The sequence below is a fragment of the Drosophila kikkawai genome, chromosome 2R, assembly GCF_030179895.1.
Source record: "Drosophila kikkawai strain 14028-0561.14 chromosome 2R, DkikHiC1v2, whole genome shotgun sequence".
In the NCBI taxonomy this organism is placed as follows: Eukaryota; Metazoa; Arthropoda; class Insecta; order Diptera; family Drosophilidae; genus Drosophila; species Drosophila kikkawai.
In genome coordinates, this window is record NC_091729.1 from 17,512,626 (window position 1) to 17,529,526 (window position 16,901).

At 45.3% G+C, this 16,901-nt stretch overlaps 3 protein-coding genes across 6 annotated transcripts; 1 reads left to right on the forward strand and 2 right to left on the reverse strand.

Annotated features, from left to right (window-relative positions):
• Nucleotides 1-101: 101 nt before the first annotated feature.
• Nucleotides 102-12,086, reverse strand: LOC108070825 (uncharacterized). Of its 4 annotated transcripts, none has more exons than XM_017161443.3 (9): nt 11,836-12,086; nt 7,338-7,423; nt 3,590-5,045; nt 2,876-3,515; nt 2,539-2,807; nt 1,353-2,484; nt 782-1,287; nt 507-726; nt 102-445 (listed from the first exon to the last, which is right to left on the reverse strand). In XM_017161443.3, the coding sequence occupies exons 2-9, from the start codon at nt 7,360-7,362 to the stop codon at nt 365-367; spliced, it is 4,329 nt and encodes a 1,442-aa protein (XP_017016932.1). In that variant the 5' UTR covers nt 7,363-7,423; nt 11,836-12,086; the 3' UTR covers nt 102-364. The 4 variants fall into 4 exon arrangements, with proteins under 4 accessions (XP_017016932.1, XP_017016929.1, XP_017016931.1 ...); XM_017161440.3 differs by having other exon boundaries at nt 102-451; XM_017161442.3 differs by lacking the exons at nt 7,338-7,423; nt 11,836-12,086 and adding an exon at nt 5,864-6,158 and having other exon boundaries at nt 102-451.
• A 1,437-nt stretch (nt 12,087-13,523) lies between these two features.
• spag (RNA polymerase II-associated protein spaghetti) lies at nt 13,524-15,640 on the reverse strand. Its single transcript, XM_017161352.3, has 6 exons — nt 15,415-15,640; nt 15,040-15,323; nt 14,770-14,978; nt 14,125-14,714; nt 13,784-14,069; nt 13,524-13,727 (listed from the first exon to the last, which is right to left on the reverse strand). The coding sequence occupies exons 1-6, from the start codon at nt 15,568-15,570 to the stop codon at nt 13,642-13,644; spliced, it is 1,611 nt and encodes a 536-aa protein (XP_017016841.1). The 5' UTR covers nt 15,571-15,640; the 3' UTR covers nt 13,524-13,641.
• Nucleotides 15,641-15,844: 204 nt separating this feature from the next.
• On the forward strand, nt 15,845-16,880 carry DnaJ-60 (DnaJ-like-60). Its single transcript, XM_017161376.3, has 4 exons — nt 15,845-16,022; nt 16,080-16,191; nt 16,248-16,573; nt 16,639-16,880. The coding sequence occupies exons 1-4, from the start codon at nt 15,973-15,975 to the stop codon at nt 16,808-16,810; spliced, it is 660 nt and encodes a 219-aa protein (XP_017016865.1). The 5' UTR covers nt 15,845-15,972; the 3' UTR covers nt 16,811-16,880.
• Nucleotides 16,881-16,901: the final 21 nt, after the last annotated feature.

Below are 16,901 nucleotides of genomic sequence, written 5' to 3' on the forward strand. Positions count from 1 at the left end.
GAAAGATTTGTAAATTAGATAATTTATCGTGGTTTTTACAGGATAAATCTATGTTTGCTGACCTCCATCGGCCATTTTCCACCCACTTAAAAGACTGGTACTCGATTTCTCTACATATTTTATTTAAATGGTCGATATTTGATTTGCATTAATGATTTCTTTTGTCTTTACGTATAAATGTATTCATTTCAACTTCTGCTCTCGCTGATCAACAGTTTCATGATTTTCCTTCCTCATTTTCCTAATTTAAACGAGTTTTCCGTGTGTTGTGGTGGTGGTGTGCCGGGAGGAGAGGGCATTGCCGCCTACATTAATCTTTTAGAGCTCAGATTCGATCCATCCGTGCCATAAATTAAGCCGTAAACTAATCACAATCTCTTACGATCCTAAAGTTGTACTGGAGTATGGGGTTAGCCAGGTGAGCGCTGTCATCGCAAAGTTTTTGCTGCAACTGAGATTGTTGAGGAATCACCGAAGGAGTTTGCTTTGAAGTCATTGAAACCCACCTGCTCGAGGTCCTGGCTGGCGCGCAGCATAAAGTCGCGCAGGAAGTAGCCGCGGGCGGGCAAGTCCAATGCCAGGATGAGTTTGTTGTTGCCCAGCTGCTTGAGGATCTTTACCCCGCTGCTCGCCGGGGCCTCGTCATCCTCATTGAGCTGTGCATTGCCATTGGCCTTGGCTTGGTCCTCATCGATGCAGATGGACCACTGCAGTGGCTTGTTGGAGCTATCAGCAAAAATTTATTTAATTCCATGCGAAAATTGAGCTTTCTTCCACAAACCTCAGGTGGAGTTCCAGGCTACTGGCCTGGAGATAACGCGACACCGGAACTATGTAGCTTATGTTGAGGGAACTACCCGTGCTGGGACAGAACTGCTCCACATCGATGCTGTGATTGTACTGGGCCGCCAGCACGCAACTGGCCACGCTCCAACAGTCTAATTGGAAGGGCGGTAGCACCGTCTCATCCGCCTTGGGCAGTTGCTCCTGGGCTGTGGCAGGCTGAACTAAACGATAGACTGGATCTTCCTTGCTCGCCAGCACCGTTTCCGCTTCCGGGGGGAATTTCTTGGCCAAGGCATCGGTACTGTGCGAGTTCTTGCCAAGGAAACCGGGCTGCGACTCGGTCTCATTGCCAGCAGCAAGTGGTTGCGCCTCGACTATGTCAGGATCCGGTTCCTGCTCCTCGGCAGACTGCAGATCGTCCTCGACATGCTGTTCCTTCACATTGGCATCCACATTGTCCGGCTGCTGTTGAGTCGGTGGCAGTTCCTCGAAGCACACGGACTGGGGAGTTGAAAGATTAAACTTCAGTTCGAAATGGGTTTGGAAATTGGGAAGCTAATCCTCACCTGACAATTGTCGCTGACCGACTCATCCCCATTGCATTCGGCCGGCTGGCCAAAGATCGGCGTCTTCAGGCTCTTCTGCCTTATCCACTCCAGACTCCGTTGGCTGGCCGAGCGCCTGCCCAGGTTGGATTCTCGCAGACCCGCTCCCTGGTACTCGAAACCGTACACCCCGGTAATGGGATTGTCCACCGACTCGTTGGTGTTGCTTAAGTTCTGCAGATCCAGGGCATCCGGATTGTCGCTGCTATTGCGCACGGGCAGCGCTGGCGGCGGTACATCCAGAGCCTGGGAAAGCGGACTCTGGGCAGGCTCGGTGCTCACCTTGTTGGTGGTCAGGGCCAGATTGGCCGTTGGTGGCGACACCGTCTTGTACACGTTCGTATACACGGCGCCGGTATTGAACTTGCGGATGGCATGACCCGCGACAGCTGTCGGGGGATCAGAATCGGATGATGCCTCGGAGGCGGGACTGGCAATGGTGCCCACCACCACTATGTGCTCGTCCAGCTTCAAAGCGGACAGCTGCGACTGCTTCTGCAGCTGCTGCTGGGCGTCAATGTCGATGGAGTTGTTCTCAAAGTCCTGCGGCAAGGGAATGGCCTGCGATGGCTTTTCCGTGGAGGCCACCACCGACTCGTTGAGAGCCGGCGGCGGAAGAGTTTTTGCTGGCAAAGGAGGCAAATGGACTGCCGACGTCTGGAGCAGCTTTTGACCCGCCGCCTGACGCAGTGTCTCCTGAGAGATGGGCCACTTGGTCTTCTTGCTGTTGAGGGTCTTATTGCTAAAACGAGGCGCCGTTGTCGTAAAGGCTGCATGCTTGAGGCTCTGCTGCTGGGCACCGGCCACCTGTGGCTTTGTCATCACCGCCGCCAGCTCCTCCGTCTCCTCCTCACCGGGACGATACCCGGCCGGACGTGTGGTACTCGTGGCGTATAAGCGACCTGGCCATCCACCGTTGGTCTTATTCCGGAAGAGCGTATGCAAGTTGTGGAAGTAATGACGATCCTCATCGCTCAGGTGCGTCGACCCCGGCTCCGGACGGAAGATGTGACCATTGCCAAAGATCTGATAGCCGTCCATCTGCTGCTGCTTGTTGTGCTCCACGAAGTACAGCGTGGACACGGCCGCCAGGCTTTAAGAAATGGAATTAAAATCTGTTCCGAGAGATAATCAAATAAATGCTCACCAAGCAGCCATCACGATGATCAGTAGGAAGATGACTATCTGCAGGGAACGGCTAGAGCACACCTCGTAACCATCCCGACGGCTACTGTAGGGCTTGATGGCTCCACGCTCCGGCAGCAGGCAGCGGGGCTCCAGCAGATCCTTGGCACGCAGTTGCTGGCTGTTTTGGCCAATGTTGGCACGTTCCAGGTGTTCTATTCGGTGTTCCAGCGACCCAGTCACCTTGCACAGCTCCTTCACGGCCCCGATGTTCTCCATGAGGATGCGATCCTGTAACAGGGATTAGGTGATACTTTAAAAATTAGAAGAAGCTTGACAGAAAGATCCCACTTCCGCACCTTGTTAACCAGCAGGAAGTTCTCGATGACCTCTCCGTTGGGCAGCACCACGCTGCCAGCCTCTTGCACCGCATCGGGTATGACCTCGCGCACCTCCTGGGCTATCACTCCGGTGTCCACGATCTCCCGGGTGTCACTCTCGCGCCGCAACCCCGAGTGGATGGCAAACTCCGGCTCATAGCGATAGCGCACAATCCGAATCTTCTGGAGATTACGGAGTTGCACCGATGTATCCAGCTCGCCGATCTCCTGCTTGGCGCGACTGTCACTAGGCTGGACAATGTGACCGGAGACCTTCAGGTTGCCGTGCACCACCAGGCTCTCGTCCGGGCGATCTGTGTTGATGCCTACCCGGCCGGCATGGAACACCGACTCCTGGGTGAGGCCGCGTTGCCAGCAAAGATCCACATCGGATTCAAACTGACCCGGATTGGAGGCGCGCACAATGATCTTTTCGCTGCCATGGCTCACCACGGGAAAGTTTCCAGAGATGGTATGGACATGCAGGCCCACCACCAGCTGGAAGAAGCGCTGTTCCGGATTGGGACGCCCCTTTTTGCGCATGTTGTTGTTCGTCGTCTCCGAGAAGTGCAGTCGGCCGACGGTGATCTTGCTGACGATGTGCTTCTGGAGATCGATGCTACAGGGAGAAGGTTCCGGTTAGGTTCAGCAAATTTATTTTGTTTTAAATAAGATCCTTATAGATCTACTTACGGAACGGGATAGAAGGCCTTCTTGGAGCGATCAGACTGGCTCTGCTCCACGCGGATGGTCTGATTAGGCGCCTCGAACTTGACGCCGTAGAAATGCAAGTGGAAGGATTTGATTTTCTCGAAGCCGGACGGTGTCTTCACGAATTTGGCATCGCCCTGGAGGCGCGCATGGCAAGTAACCTGGAAGTGGTTCTTCTTCTGGCACACGTACGCGTCGTCCGAGACGCTAAAGTTGAATCCCTTGTCCGCGTCCACGCGGTAGTAGATCACAGACAGCTCCTGGAGATCCTGGTCGAACAGCTTGTGCCAGTGCTCCGGCTGGAAGGCGTTGAACCGGATGCACTGTCCTCCCGCCGGATCTCCCGCTTCGCTCCCCGAACCCGACCCGGATCCCGATCCTTGGGCCACTCCGCTGCCACCATTCGACTGTCCATCGAGGCTGTTGTCTGCCTGCGAGTGAATGGTGGACAAGGCTGGAGACACGGATGCGGAGCAGTGCGAGGGTGCCGGCGTCGTCGCTGTCGTTGGCGTGGGCGTCGGCGTGGCCAGCGAGTGGTGGGAGGCACGCAGTGGGCTCATCCGCAGGCCAGCGTCCACCTTGGGCGCCGGCGCAAACTCCGGACAGTCGAGCTGAGTGGACATCTTGCGCTTGCGCGACAGCGAGTGCACGGGCGTAGAGGGAGCGGAGACACGATTCAGCGACAGCTGGCTGGTTCCGATCACCTGGACCCGGTCACCCAGTCCCAAGGCAGAGGTCAGCGTGCAGGTGGACAGGTTCTGGTAGCTCCCAGCCGCGAACATCCCCGCTGATCCCACTGCATTGTCATAGTAGAGCATCTGGTCCTGGCCCAGATCCTGGATGTGCGGCAGATGCTGTTGCTGGTGTGTGAGAAACTGTTGCTCGTTGATTTGCTGCTGCTGCTGCTGCATCTGCTGCTGTTGATGCTGGGAGAGTAGGTTGCCCGGATTCATTATGAGCCCGGTTTCGTGTTTCACCCGCACATCGGCTTGCGGAGCGGCAAAGTGATGCTGCTGCTGCTGTTGCGGGGGCGAAGCGTACTGGCCGAGGTCTGTCTGCAGCAGGTTCCCCTGGTGCTGCATGTGTGTTAGTCCAGGATAAATCAGATCCCGGCTTGGCATGGTCATGCCATGCGCCTCGCCCAGCGGACTGTAAGCGGGCTGCGAGTCTGGTGGACTCTCCGGCAACTGTGTATGCACGTGCGCCTGCACCTGTGTTGACACGGGCGTGCTTAGACCCATACGTCCAGAATCCAAGCCGTTCATGGGGGGTGTGTGGGGGGAGTCCATGTGGGTGCCGCCACCACCACCACCACCGGGGGCCATGTGCCCGTTGTGGTCATTGTGTCCCAACTGGATGCTGTCGTCGAAGTCTCCCTGCATCAGCAGATCCAGATTGTCTATGCCTTCATTGTGTATGTCTGCCAGGTCTTGGGGAGCTGTGGGAAATGGGGCATTGGAGTAACGTTAATAAAGAGATTTGAGCTTAAACGAAGTTGGGATCAAAAAAATCTTAATCTTAAATATATTTTGGTGAATTTTCTATATTATCCGGAAATTTGCTTAACTATTTCTAATCGTTAAATTGTTAACATGATCATATAAATATTTCCTAGTTATATTGAACTTGAACTTCACTTTAAGAAATATACAAAACTCAATTGATAAACTTATATGTTGAGTGATTTATTGTGTTTTAAACATTAAACAAATCAATACACTGAAAGGGTTCTTAGCTTTAACTTAAAATTCTAATTTTATTATCCTACCCTGACTACTTTTTCCCATTAAATTATGAATATATTTACATTTTAAGTCTAGAAATGCAAAAAATTAAATGAATAAGGCAAATAGTCACCGCACTGCCACGTAAGTTATATCTAAATATAGACAAAGAATTTCTTTATCATCCAAAGTAGAGCAAAGTCCGGCGACTGAGCCAGCGAAAACAAATTTCAGTTTCCAGTTATATAGAAATTAAATATCGCACGTGTCTGTGGGGGCGTTTACCAACCATACGCAGAGATTATTATTATTAATATTGCAGTTAAATGTGAAAAACAGATTCGGGGCACTCTTAAAAACAGGGAGCACACACAACACTGATAAGCCCTGAAAATCCCAGTCTGTGTTTGATCGATAAAAGCCCTGCCGAGGAGCAAGCGAATTTGTTGACGTGCCAAATAAATTGTTGTGTAATTTATTCATAGATCCTGCGGGCGGGCAGAGGGAGGATTATGTTAACATTTACATTTACCATTCAGTGTCTTGGGGTAGTCCATAATTAATTTGTTGGTACGTTTGCAGGAGGAGTTGAGGAGTCAACAAGGACTCCGTTCAGTGCCAGCGACTGCTTGCGGCGTCTGCACTGATGGCCAAGTTAGCAGCTGACTAACCAGCATCCATGGAAACACAAATGGGTTTATTTTGAATTCAGTTTTTCAGTTACTTCTGCTGCTGCTGCTGCTGCTGCTGCATTTTGTATCTTGTATCTGAGAAAACAATTATCTAACGCACGTATGAGCGAGCATACGGTTGATGCACTCTTCACAATCCGCTGAGCAGCGAAAATGCAACGGGGGCGGGTGCTCCGAGTGATTAAAAAATTAAAAGCTCAACTGGATAACTGAGCTGGAGCCAGGGCCCAACTACATCGGCATGGTAACCAATGAAAGCGAAGATGAAAACGAAACCAAATTGCTGGAATAAAAGCAGCAACACACCAGTGGTACCAGCAGCAACAGCAGCAACAGCAGCAGCAGCAGGGCTTCGAATTCAAATCAAAGTACAGGCTATTGTTTACACAATTGTTCTCCCGTTCCCCAACTCTCTGGGATATGTAAATAAATATAGAAGAAATATTGTTACAAATGCATCCCCCAGGTTATCCGCGGACCAAAACTGTTTTCACAATCTCAAATGCTGGCTGGTAACTTGTAACTTTGCAACTCTATTATTTGGTTAGTCACTTGGCGGTACGTCGGATGCGGATAGAAAATATCTGAGCACTGACTGAGTGAGGGCAGCGGTATCATAACCAGTGTGCAAATATTTGGGCTTCCGTCCCGCCGCCAGGCGAGTCAATCGAGTCGGTCGTGTTATTGATCAAACAACCTGCTCGTTTCGTGAGCCGTACAAGTGGCATGCAAATCCCACGGAGGGGAGTTACGGCGTAGCTAGTCGTACACAAAATATATTAAACGATTTCCCAGCTATCATATATATCCTGATTGTCTCATTCCGCAGGCTATCTGAGCCTGTGTGTGTGAGTGAGGGTGTTCGAGATGCAGAGCCTTAGGCAGGGGTCTGAGATACTCTAATGCAAGAGAGAGCGAGCTCTGGCTATAGCTTGGGATTATATTGGTTTCTACTTGGGGTTAGCCTGGCTTTTATTATTATTAAATAAAATAACATATATATAGAACATAAAATATAACTAAAACAAACAAAAAAAGGTCAAATTTGCTATTATGTTTCAAAGTTCTATATCCTGATGCCTTAATAAGGGTATTATAATCCCCATCTGAGGCTCCTATGCTGTTTATATCTATTTTCGGTAGCCACTTTGGTTGTCAATGACGAGGCAAATCGGGCCCAGCCTTCAACGGGGCCACAGCAAGGACCCCATTTGAATTTGAATTTGTTATCCTTGCCAAAAATATATACGTAGTATATTCACATAAACACTTGTGGTAATCGGTAATAGTGGTATTCGCTTGTTGTATACTCACAGAGTCCTAAGAAATCAAGGTCCATATTCAAGTTACTATTGCAGCTGCATCCTGTTCACGTTGCTACAGCATGATTGGTGTGGGACCTGCAATATAAATCAGAGAGATGTGTCCATGGTCAAGCTCAGACTTCAAATGCCATCAAAGTAAACTTTACTGGGAATTTGCAATTCGAAGATAGACTTGGCTTATCGCGTTTATTAAGTAGAACAGTAGTAGTTGAACCCCTTTTCTTTATATTTCACACTTCCAATGAAAGTCACATTCACGTTTTGCTTATGTTTATGTTTGAGGGAAGCTTTCAAGGCTTTAAAAGGAAATGGTACTTGTTTGGTGTTTTACGATAAGTCCAGTATTTTTATACAGGAAATCCAATGTTTTTTGGAGATAATGAAAATAATGTTTAAGCTATAATATAGAATATGCTGAGCTGCACAAACTTAAAGATAAACTAAGTATTTTCTCTTATTAAATTCTAATTCTCTGGAAATCACTCTTTAATTCCGCAGTCAAATTGTCATTTATACATGTTTTGCATATATTCTCAGAACCTATATCTAAAAAGTCTGGTTGCGGAACAACGCAAAAAAAAAAAAACAACAAAAAGGAAAACAAAACAAACATAAATACGAGATAAGTGAATCGCACTTCCAACTGGAACTTGCGGCGTCTGGGCAGCGACTTTATCCGCTTGGTGTGGGGGTCACAAAACAACACGGATTCCATGCGATGTGCAGCAGTAACTAATTTGCATCAAAGCCAACACAACACGTGACACTCGACAATAAAATGTGAAATGAAAATGGCTTTAGCTGAGTTATTTAGTAATGCAAATTAATAATGAACAGGCCTTGTCGACGAGCATGGAATGCTGCTGGCCCAGAGACCCTCTTAAGTATGCAATAAAACATGAGATTTACTATTTTTATAAAGGAAAATGTCTTGTTTTGGGATAATAAACATTTTTGAAATATTATGTATTCCTTAAAATATGTTTTTACACATAAAGTTGTGGAAAAAAAAATATTTTACAGCCAAAAAAACTCTTTGTTAAAATTAAAATTTGTTTTTAAAGCCTTTAGTTCATTGATAAATATGAAATAATCTATAAGAATTATTTTGAAATTTCTAAAAACAATATAAAACACATTTTTGATATCATAGTTACCAAAAAAACAAAGTTTATCAATTTAAAATAGTATATCGTTACACATGGCGTATGCGCAATATCAACTTTGAAGATTTTAAAAACAAATAAAATATATTTTCGTCTGATTTGGGGCTGTAATAAAACAGTGTCAGCCTTGGTTCGATTTTAACTCTTCCCTTATGCGATCGGCCCAAGCTAAGATTACTTGAAAGTGGGTTTTCGAAGCCAGACTTTGCCTCCGCTTTGTCATGGCTGTTTTGTCGCAATGATTTTGATTGAATTAACGCCCTGGCTTTCATATAGACGTACTATATACATATACGTATACAGATATATAGTATCTCCTGGGGCTGCTCGCGCGTCAGATAAAGAACGCTTCCTCTTATAATAATATAATGAAATGCTCAAGTGATTTGATTTAGTCGGACGCCGTTGCGGCAGGGCAACTAAAAATAAACGAAAAAGCAAGCCAAAAAAACCAGACTCATGCTCGTGACGAGGTTTCACTTGAAGATGCTGCCAAGACAGCTGAAAGAAACAAAAAAAAAAAAAAAACTAAGAAAAACCTGTAGTTGTCGGCTATTGATTGTTGTTTGCCGTTTATATTACGGAGTCGGAAGTTAATATCTGTTTGCCAATATTCAGACTTGCAGGGCACCTCGCTTGACTTCTTTAACTTTGACTTTGGCGTGGCCAAAGCCCCATCCTTGAGGCCTCCGTGGCTTTGGCAGACTGTCTCATCATCATGCCGGGGCATTTAGCGTTTTATTAGCATTTCAATAAATCCGCAAAATATCCACAGAGATTGTACGACGACAACTCTTGGGCTCTCTCGTGTGGCGTGCGGCTGTTCGAAAAAAACATGAAATTAAATGCCAAAACCGCCACAACGATTGCACGTAAGCAACGATCAAATTGAGCCATAAATATGAATAAAATTCACTACAAGTATTTGTTGTTATTTCTGCTGCTGCTACCCAGAGCAGTGCTAATTGCTGCTGGCATGGGATTCACTCAGCCAAACAAGTCAATTACGGTTAGAGGTAGTACTCTCTTTGACCAGCCAGCCAGCTAGTCAGTCAGGCATCCAGAATTGGTTATCAAGTTATCGTTGAACCCATGACTTTAATTTGGCCAAAAAGCCAAGCCCAGCATCGAGTTTAGACATCATGTAGAAGATGTTTGGAAAAGGCGTCAGCAGGCTGGCAATTATCAATCGAATTAGCACTGGGTGCCTAACTGTATCGCCAAATATCTGAGCCGAGTGATCGAACCCTAAGCCATATGAATTTCGCAAAAATCTCGCCGAGGAGGTTTATGCCCCGTTTCTGATCTCTTTAGAGTCTAGACGGAAGTACGTCATATAAGTATGAGTCAACGAGAGTGATGTGCCAAATATCCATTGATCTTAAGGCAGGTGCAACAATAGCAGCTGCCAAAACTAGCTAGCTGTTAGGATTTAATTTAAATTGTAAATTTAACGGATGCGAGAAAAGAAAAGAAAGTTCATACAATCGCGTTCAAGGAATGGAATATTCCATTTGTTATTGATCGCATATTTAGCATCTTTTCGGGTTTCCAGCTAAACGGATCCAAGCAGCCCCCCAGTCCGGATCCCCCTGAGCTCCCGCCCCCGCCTATTAGCGAAAAAATAAACTATGCTAAACAGCTTTCAGCCTCGAGTGGCTCGCTGGCTGGCTTCTTCGCCATCTAGATTGTTATTTATAAGTATCTTTGGCGTTTTTGCATTGGCTGTTTTTTTCTCAGCTTTTACATATTATTGCCGCCGATGAAGCCGAGTTGTAGTTGCTGTTTCTGTTACTGTTGCTTTTGCTTTTGCTGGTAGCTGCTGTTCGAAACCCAACCGACCGGTTGACTTTTATGTCTTTGCCTGATGCTGCTGCTGCTGCCTGTGTTGTGAGCGTCTTTTTGGGCTATGGGACACGTTTTTGCTTTTTTGCCTTTATTTTTTACCCCGTTTTTTTCGTACTCTTAGGGAAGGTGATGTTAGCTATCAGGTTAGGGTTTTTACACAAGAAGATATGAAATACTTTTAACTAAGATCCTTAAAAGGATCAGATTTCACTTGAAAAGTATTTTGATTTCACTTGAAAAGTATTTTGATTTTAGCTGGATTATATTCGAATTACCCTTCTTTGGTTTGAGCATTTAATATAATGTTTTCCCTTGAAAAATTCGAGTGTTTTATGCTTTTTAATTTAAGATATAGCAAAGTATTTTAAAAGATTGATTTCAGCTTGGAAGTTAACAGCGAATTAACAAAGGAACATTTTTAAATGTAAGGACTTTATTTTAAAAGAAGAGAGGAAGAGGTTTAGGAAATAAATTCCGTGAATGTTTTCCAAAACATTGAAAACGGACTGCTAATTTTAACCTCCAGAATTTAAAAATGTTTAAATTCAACTAATAATATTAAGGGATAAAGATTGATTTGGAATGTATTTGCTTGATTCTTTTTGATAACTATGTATTAAGTATTTTAACCAGTCTTTTGATATATCATAAAAGCTCCCGCGGTCTTGGAAATTATCTTCTTCAAACGTGTTACTTAATAGAACACTTCAACCTCTCAGATACTTCTTTCAGGTCAACTTTTAAGGTATTCCCAGCTTCGGTCATAAAACCAAGCCTCCGTTTCTCACTTGTTTTTTGTTTTTGTGTGTTTTTTTTATTATTTTGGTTTAGCGCTTGGCACAGGTTGAGACGAGAAAAAGAAGTGGAAGAAGCGGCGGCAAGCAAACTGGCCAAGATCGGAGTGGCGGACCCGTAATCTCCGGCTTGTCTAGTGGCCGATCGAACTAATGAAATGAAGACGTGCAGTCGCGACGGCAAAAATAAAGCACTCACACACAGACACACACTTGACAACAAAATAAATAAATAGTGTAGGTGCAAAAGCAACAAAAATAAAAACAAAACGCGAACAGACCCCTCTCTTTTTGCCGCATTCTTCTGGCCGAATGTTATTGTTATTGGCTGAATGAACTACGTACAGTTTGTGTTTTTATTTCATTTGATTCTTTTTTTTTTTTTGGGGTTTTTGGTGGGAGACTGACTGGCTATTGTTAGTTTTATTCTTTACAGATTTGACAAGATTCGGGATTACGTATACGCCACCAAATCACTCGCTTAGCACTTGGTTTCTGTAACTGGATTTTATTCAGAACTGGCTTAGTTCTATCCAGTTTTCGCTTTCTTTTTGTTATTGCGCGACGGGGGCGTTGGATTTTCCCTGGATTTAGTTAATAAAGAGTCTTATTTTTACTAAAGTCGCGTTTAAATTAGTCGCAGTCTCTCACACACACACATACACTCGCTGGCACTTACACTCGCACAAAACCCCGTTACTTTGATTGTTTACGAATTTGTTGCTGCTGCTGCTGCTGCTGCACTCTCTCGCCGCTTGTACTTTTGTTGTATGTCGTTTGTGTTTCACGCTTCGTATACGCGATGCAACGGCTACTAAGTTCGCGGTTTACGATTGCTTCTCCGTTTCAGTTTCAGTTTCGGTTTCTGTTTTTATTTCTCCACGATTCTGCACTCTCGGAGCCGGAGCAACAATATCCAAATCCGTTGGAGTATAGACAGCAACTGGCTGAGCCGATCGGGCACTCCGAAGCCGTTCAGCCGGCTCTCTAGGAAATCTTTGCTCTGATCAATGAAGCGCGGCTTAGCGGGTTGCCACAAAGTTGGAAATATTTCTATAAAATATCTGATAACCATGGAATAATGTGTTATATTTCATTTTGAAGAGAATTTGTATATCAAGAGAATTCCCTTTGAAGCGTTTTCATCCTCTGAAGTATATTAAATCGATTTACCTCACCTAGAAAGTATCTTTTTCAAGTCTAAAGTTCAACTAGAACATGATTTGAACATAAGGGATTCTAATATCTTTCTTAAATTTATAAAAAATAAGGAAAAACCCACTTTATTCTCACTCCAAACTAAGAATATTTATAGTTAACTTACGAAGAAAACAAACATTTTTGTTGAAATTCAGTTAATAATTCGATTTTATTATTGATATATTTCTCCTTTTAGTTATTACTTTAAACTCAGATTAATATTTTTAATAAAACAAAAACAGATTATTTCTTTCTTTAACTGATGAATCTATGAATGAATCTATTTTCTAATTTAAGAACGTAAGTTACGTGGCTCAACTGTTGACATTTGAATTATATTTTCCTAAAATCAAATATTGGAAGAGTAAAATAAAATTGTGTACAGTTTTATTTGTTTTAAAATTCTTAATTTAAAAATTAAATAAACAGACAACGCCAAACCCTGTGGCAACTCTGCCCGAATACCGCTCTCGCGCGCGCGGCTTCTCTCGCGACGAGAAATTGGATAAATCACAGCGAGCGTTTGTTAAGAAAAATGTAAATTAAATTATAACTAGCAGCAGAGCAACAATGGAGCTTAAGTAAACCCCGGCGGCCCCTGGGCTTAGTGCAGCTCTCACGCAATTAGCGTGCCGCCGCAGCCTGCGCCCGGCACCCCAGATTCTGGCTGGGATCAGGGGCTGCTGTGTGTGTGGGAGGGGGATATTCTCCTTCGGCGGGGTGTTGCTGTAATGATACGCATGCGTGTGCGTATCCCCCCGACTGATCAACGCTTTCAACTTGACGTCGCTTAATGGAGTTGTTGTTCTTGCTGGAAGAGAACCCATGTTAGGTGGCTTCGCAGATTGAATTAATCCGCTGATTTATGTAAATTACACTAATTCATATTACTCAATTTGTTATTCAATATTCATTGCCTGACAGGCTAGCAGTCGTAGGAAATCAACCAAGAACGGTTTGTTTGCTCAAGTGGTTCTCTCTGCATTTCAAATTAATGCCGATATTAAGCCTAAATCTGACCATACCTCATCGTTGTGAGTCATGTGATTGAGAAATTCCCAAACTAGCGTAACTAATACGCTTCAAATGCAGAGAACCAAAGCATATCTCTAGCGTAACTAATATCCACACCATTTCATCTCATACAAATAACAAATCCATTCCGCATTCTGTTTAACATCTTTTACATCCTCCATGTATTTTTTGTAGTTTTCTGTTTTTTGAGCTAACAATTTGAAGCAACATAAGTACATTTAAACTTGAAACATTTAGAATTCAGAACGCGTTACAGGTAGGCCTTCAAGAGCTTATCCAGCACCGCTGAGTTTTGGTTGGGCCAGTTTTTAATGTCGCTTAAAATAGATGTTGCCACTGGAAAAAGGAAACAAAATAGAGATGATTGTGCAACTAAATTTACAATAATATACCTTTCTTTTCCTCTGCTGACATGAGCATGGCCAGAATGGTGAATTCGTCGTTTTTGCTTATCTCCAGCAGAACAGCGGCCGTGGTTGGCTCCTTATTTGGTACATAAAAGTCATGAACGGTGCGCAGCAGTTCCGTGAACGTGGCCGAGTCGAACCCGGCGCCTAGGATCTTACACAGATTGGCTATTTCGATGGACTTTAAATACTGGTACTTCTGCGAAGCAGTTAGCTCCTTCCAGGTCACATGGAACTGAGCTGTTCCCGAAGGTGGCGGAGGTAGTGAACGCTAAAAAAAAAGGGGGCTTAAGTTCTTGTCAAATCCTAGCTTAAAGGTATCTTACCTCCAAGGGACTCGCAGAGTCTTTTATTTTGGTAGAATCTGGTTCAATCTTTTCAGTTTTCTGTACATTTTCCTTCACTGTTTTCGCCTCGACGACTGCGCTGGGAGTGCGGGCCGGTTTTGGCGGGGATGCTGTAGTGCTCTGAGCTTTTGGAGTCTCGACAACAGCTGGCGTTGCCTTTGGCGCACTTTTAATTTCCTTCTTTTCATCCTTGGCCACTTCAACATGTTGGTCTGCCTTGGGAGCATTACTATTTGTCTGTTGGGTTGCCTTGGGAGCTTTAATATTTGTGTCTTTCTTTGTCTCCTTGATATTCTCAACAGCGGATGTACCTGTCGAGGCATTGGGCTTTGTTTCAGACTTTTTCACCTGCTCGAATACTCCGCAGTTGCTATTGAAGATCTTGTCAATGTCCTCGTCTGAGATGCGCAAGTTCTTGGTCTCCTCACTGGCCACACGAGGAGAGATTATATCGACGATCGGCACACGATGCATGGGTTGCTTGGAGCGCTTATAGACGGGCTTGTCGAGGGGCAAGATGTCAATGAGGTCAGGGCGATCAGCGGTGAAGTTTGGACCGCCCTTGGTAGCTGAAAGCGAGCAAAGCATTAATTTAGGCACTAGAATTCTGTTAAACTCAATTACCATTCTTGCGTAGACGATCATTAATGCGAGCTAGGCTCTTCTTGGCCTCTATGTTCTTGGGTTCGATGGCCAGCACTGTCGTGCAATCCTTGAGAGCTTCCATATTGTTGCCCAGAGACTCGTTGGCCTGCATTCGGCGGTAGTAGGCCTTTACGCAGAGCTTGTCCAGCTCAATGGCCGCCTCGCAGTCCTCCACGCAGTTGTCATAGCTGCAAGCAAAAAAGGTTTTAGGGAAATTCCATAAATTTCGCAAAAGCCAACATCTCCTACCGCTCCTGTCTGATGTAGCACAAAGCTCGGTTTATGTAGTAAACGGGATCATAAGGATACACTTTGATGGCCTCTGAGTATGCCTCAATGGCTCTGTCGTACTCCGCCAGCTTTACGTAACTGTTGCCGCTGTCCTTGATGTCATTGGCCTTCTTGTGCAGCTGCGCCACCGGATCCACGGGCAGATCCCGCTTCTCCGTCGGCGTGCTGGCCGCCGAGCTGCCCGGGCTTCCCTTTCCCGCCTGGGCTTGTGTGTCTTGGACATGGCTGCGCACAGGAAGGTTCTGGAATAAAGGATCGAGTGCATGTGTGTGTGTGTGAGCATGACAGGAGACAAGCGCGGGGCACGAGTGTGCGGCAAATTCAAGCTCTCACCTTGGCGATGACAGTGGCTGGCGATTTCTTGAGCTCCTCCTCCTTCTTCTTGATGTCCTGCTCCCACGAGTACAGGTCCTTGACACTGCTCTCGTACTCACGTGCGTTTTGGCGCACCTGGCGCTGTAATTCAAAGGCCTTTTTTGCACCGCTCATCTTTATTTTTTGTTATTTCCTAGTTGCCAGAGTGACCGAATGGGGGAAATACGCCACTCTAGCCTCAGCAGTGTTGTAAAGTCTAGAAATATCGGTGCATCGATATTTTTTAAACATATTTTTAATATCTATGTTTTTTGGCGACCATCGATGATATCTATCATCATAACTGAAAAATTTAGACTTATTTTCTGACCGAAAAACAGGGGAAACCAAAATGATAAATTAAAATAGTCTCATACTATGGCAACTCTATTGTTAGTGTTGGTAAGCACTCCAGAGAAAACAACAACTGAACAGCTGTTTTTAGTTTTGCAATTTGTTTTTGTTTTGTTTTAATCTCTCAAAATTATGTTTTTACCTACGCAATAACACTTAAATATAAATATATTTATTAATAAGATGCTCAGATTCGTACTCTCGCCCAGGACTGGTGTCATCTGTGCGCGTAAGTAAGGACTCGCTGGCTGCGTGGTGTTATGTAAAGTTAATGTCCATCCAATGCACAGTTTCTCCCACGAAAAGCCGAAAAAGAGGGAAACCCACTATGAGGTGCTAAATATAAGTAATGACTGCAGCAGCAGGGATGTCCGCAACGCCTTCGTTAAGCTCTCCAAGCTGGTAGGTTCCTCTGAGAGATTCCCTTTCAATTGGTTGATAACTTCCTTTTTTGTCAGTACCATCCCGACGTGCTGAGCAATGCAACCAGTCCCGAGCGCACAGCTCGATTCGTGCAGATATCCGAGGCTTACAGGACGCTTATTAAGCCACAGAGGAGGCGCGACTACGATGACAGCCTCCTGTGGGAACCACAACGCTCCGATCGCAGTCCCGTGGGCGAGGATGGCAGCAGTCCCCGATGGGAAGTGAAGCCTAACTACGATCCAAATCCGGGACCCTACTATGGCATCAAGGGAGTGAACAGGGTGTCCAACTGGCAGGTGGCCTTGGTATTGATGGCCCTCGGGGTGTTTGGTGCCCTTTTTGGCTTTGCGTCCGTCAAGTGAGTATCTCTCGCCTAGAATAACCAACCAGGGACTCAACACTAGTTATTGATTCTTCTTTTAGGCACTCTTTTGAGCTAAGTCGCCAGATGCAGGACGAAATCTCGGCAGAAGCCGTGTCCCACCATGCCGCCGTTGTGGCCGATGCCCAGAAGTACGGCAACGAGGAGCAAGTGCGCCGCATGATGGATCGCATGTCGCGAAACCCCTTCAGCCAGGCTACTGCGACCAAGTAGAGCACAATTCTTGTTTTGCTTTTTATGGACAAAATACGAAATTAAACGTAAAAGCAGATAAATAGATAGATAGTCTTTTGATAGTTTAGTT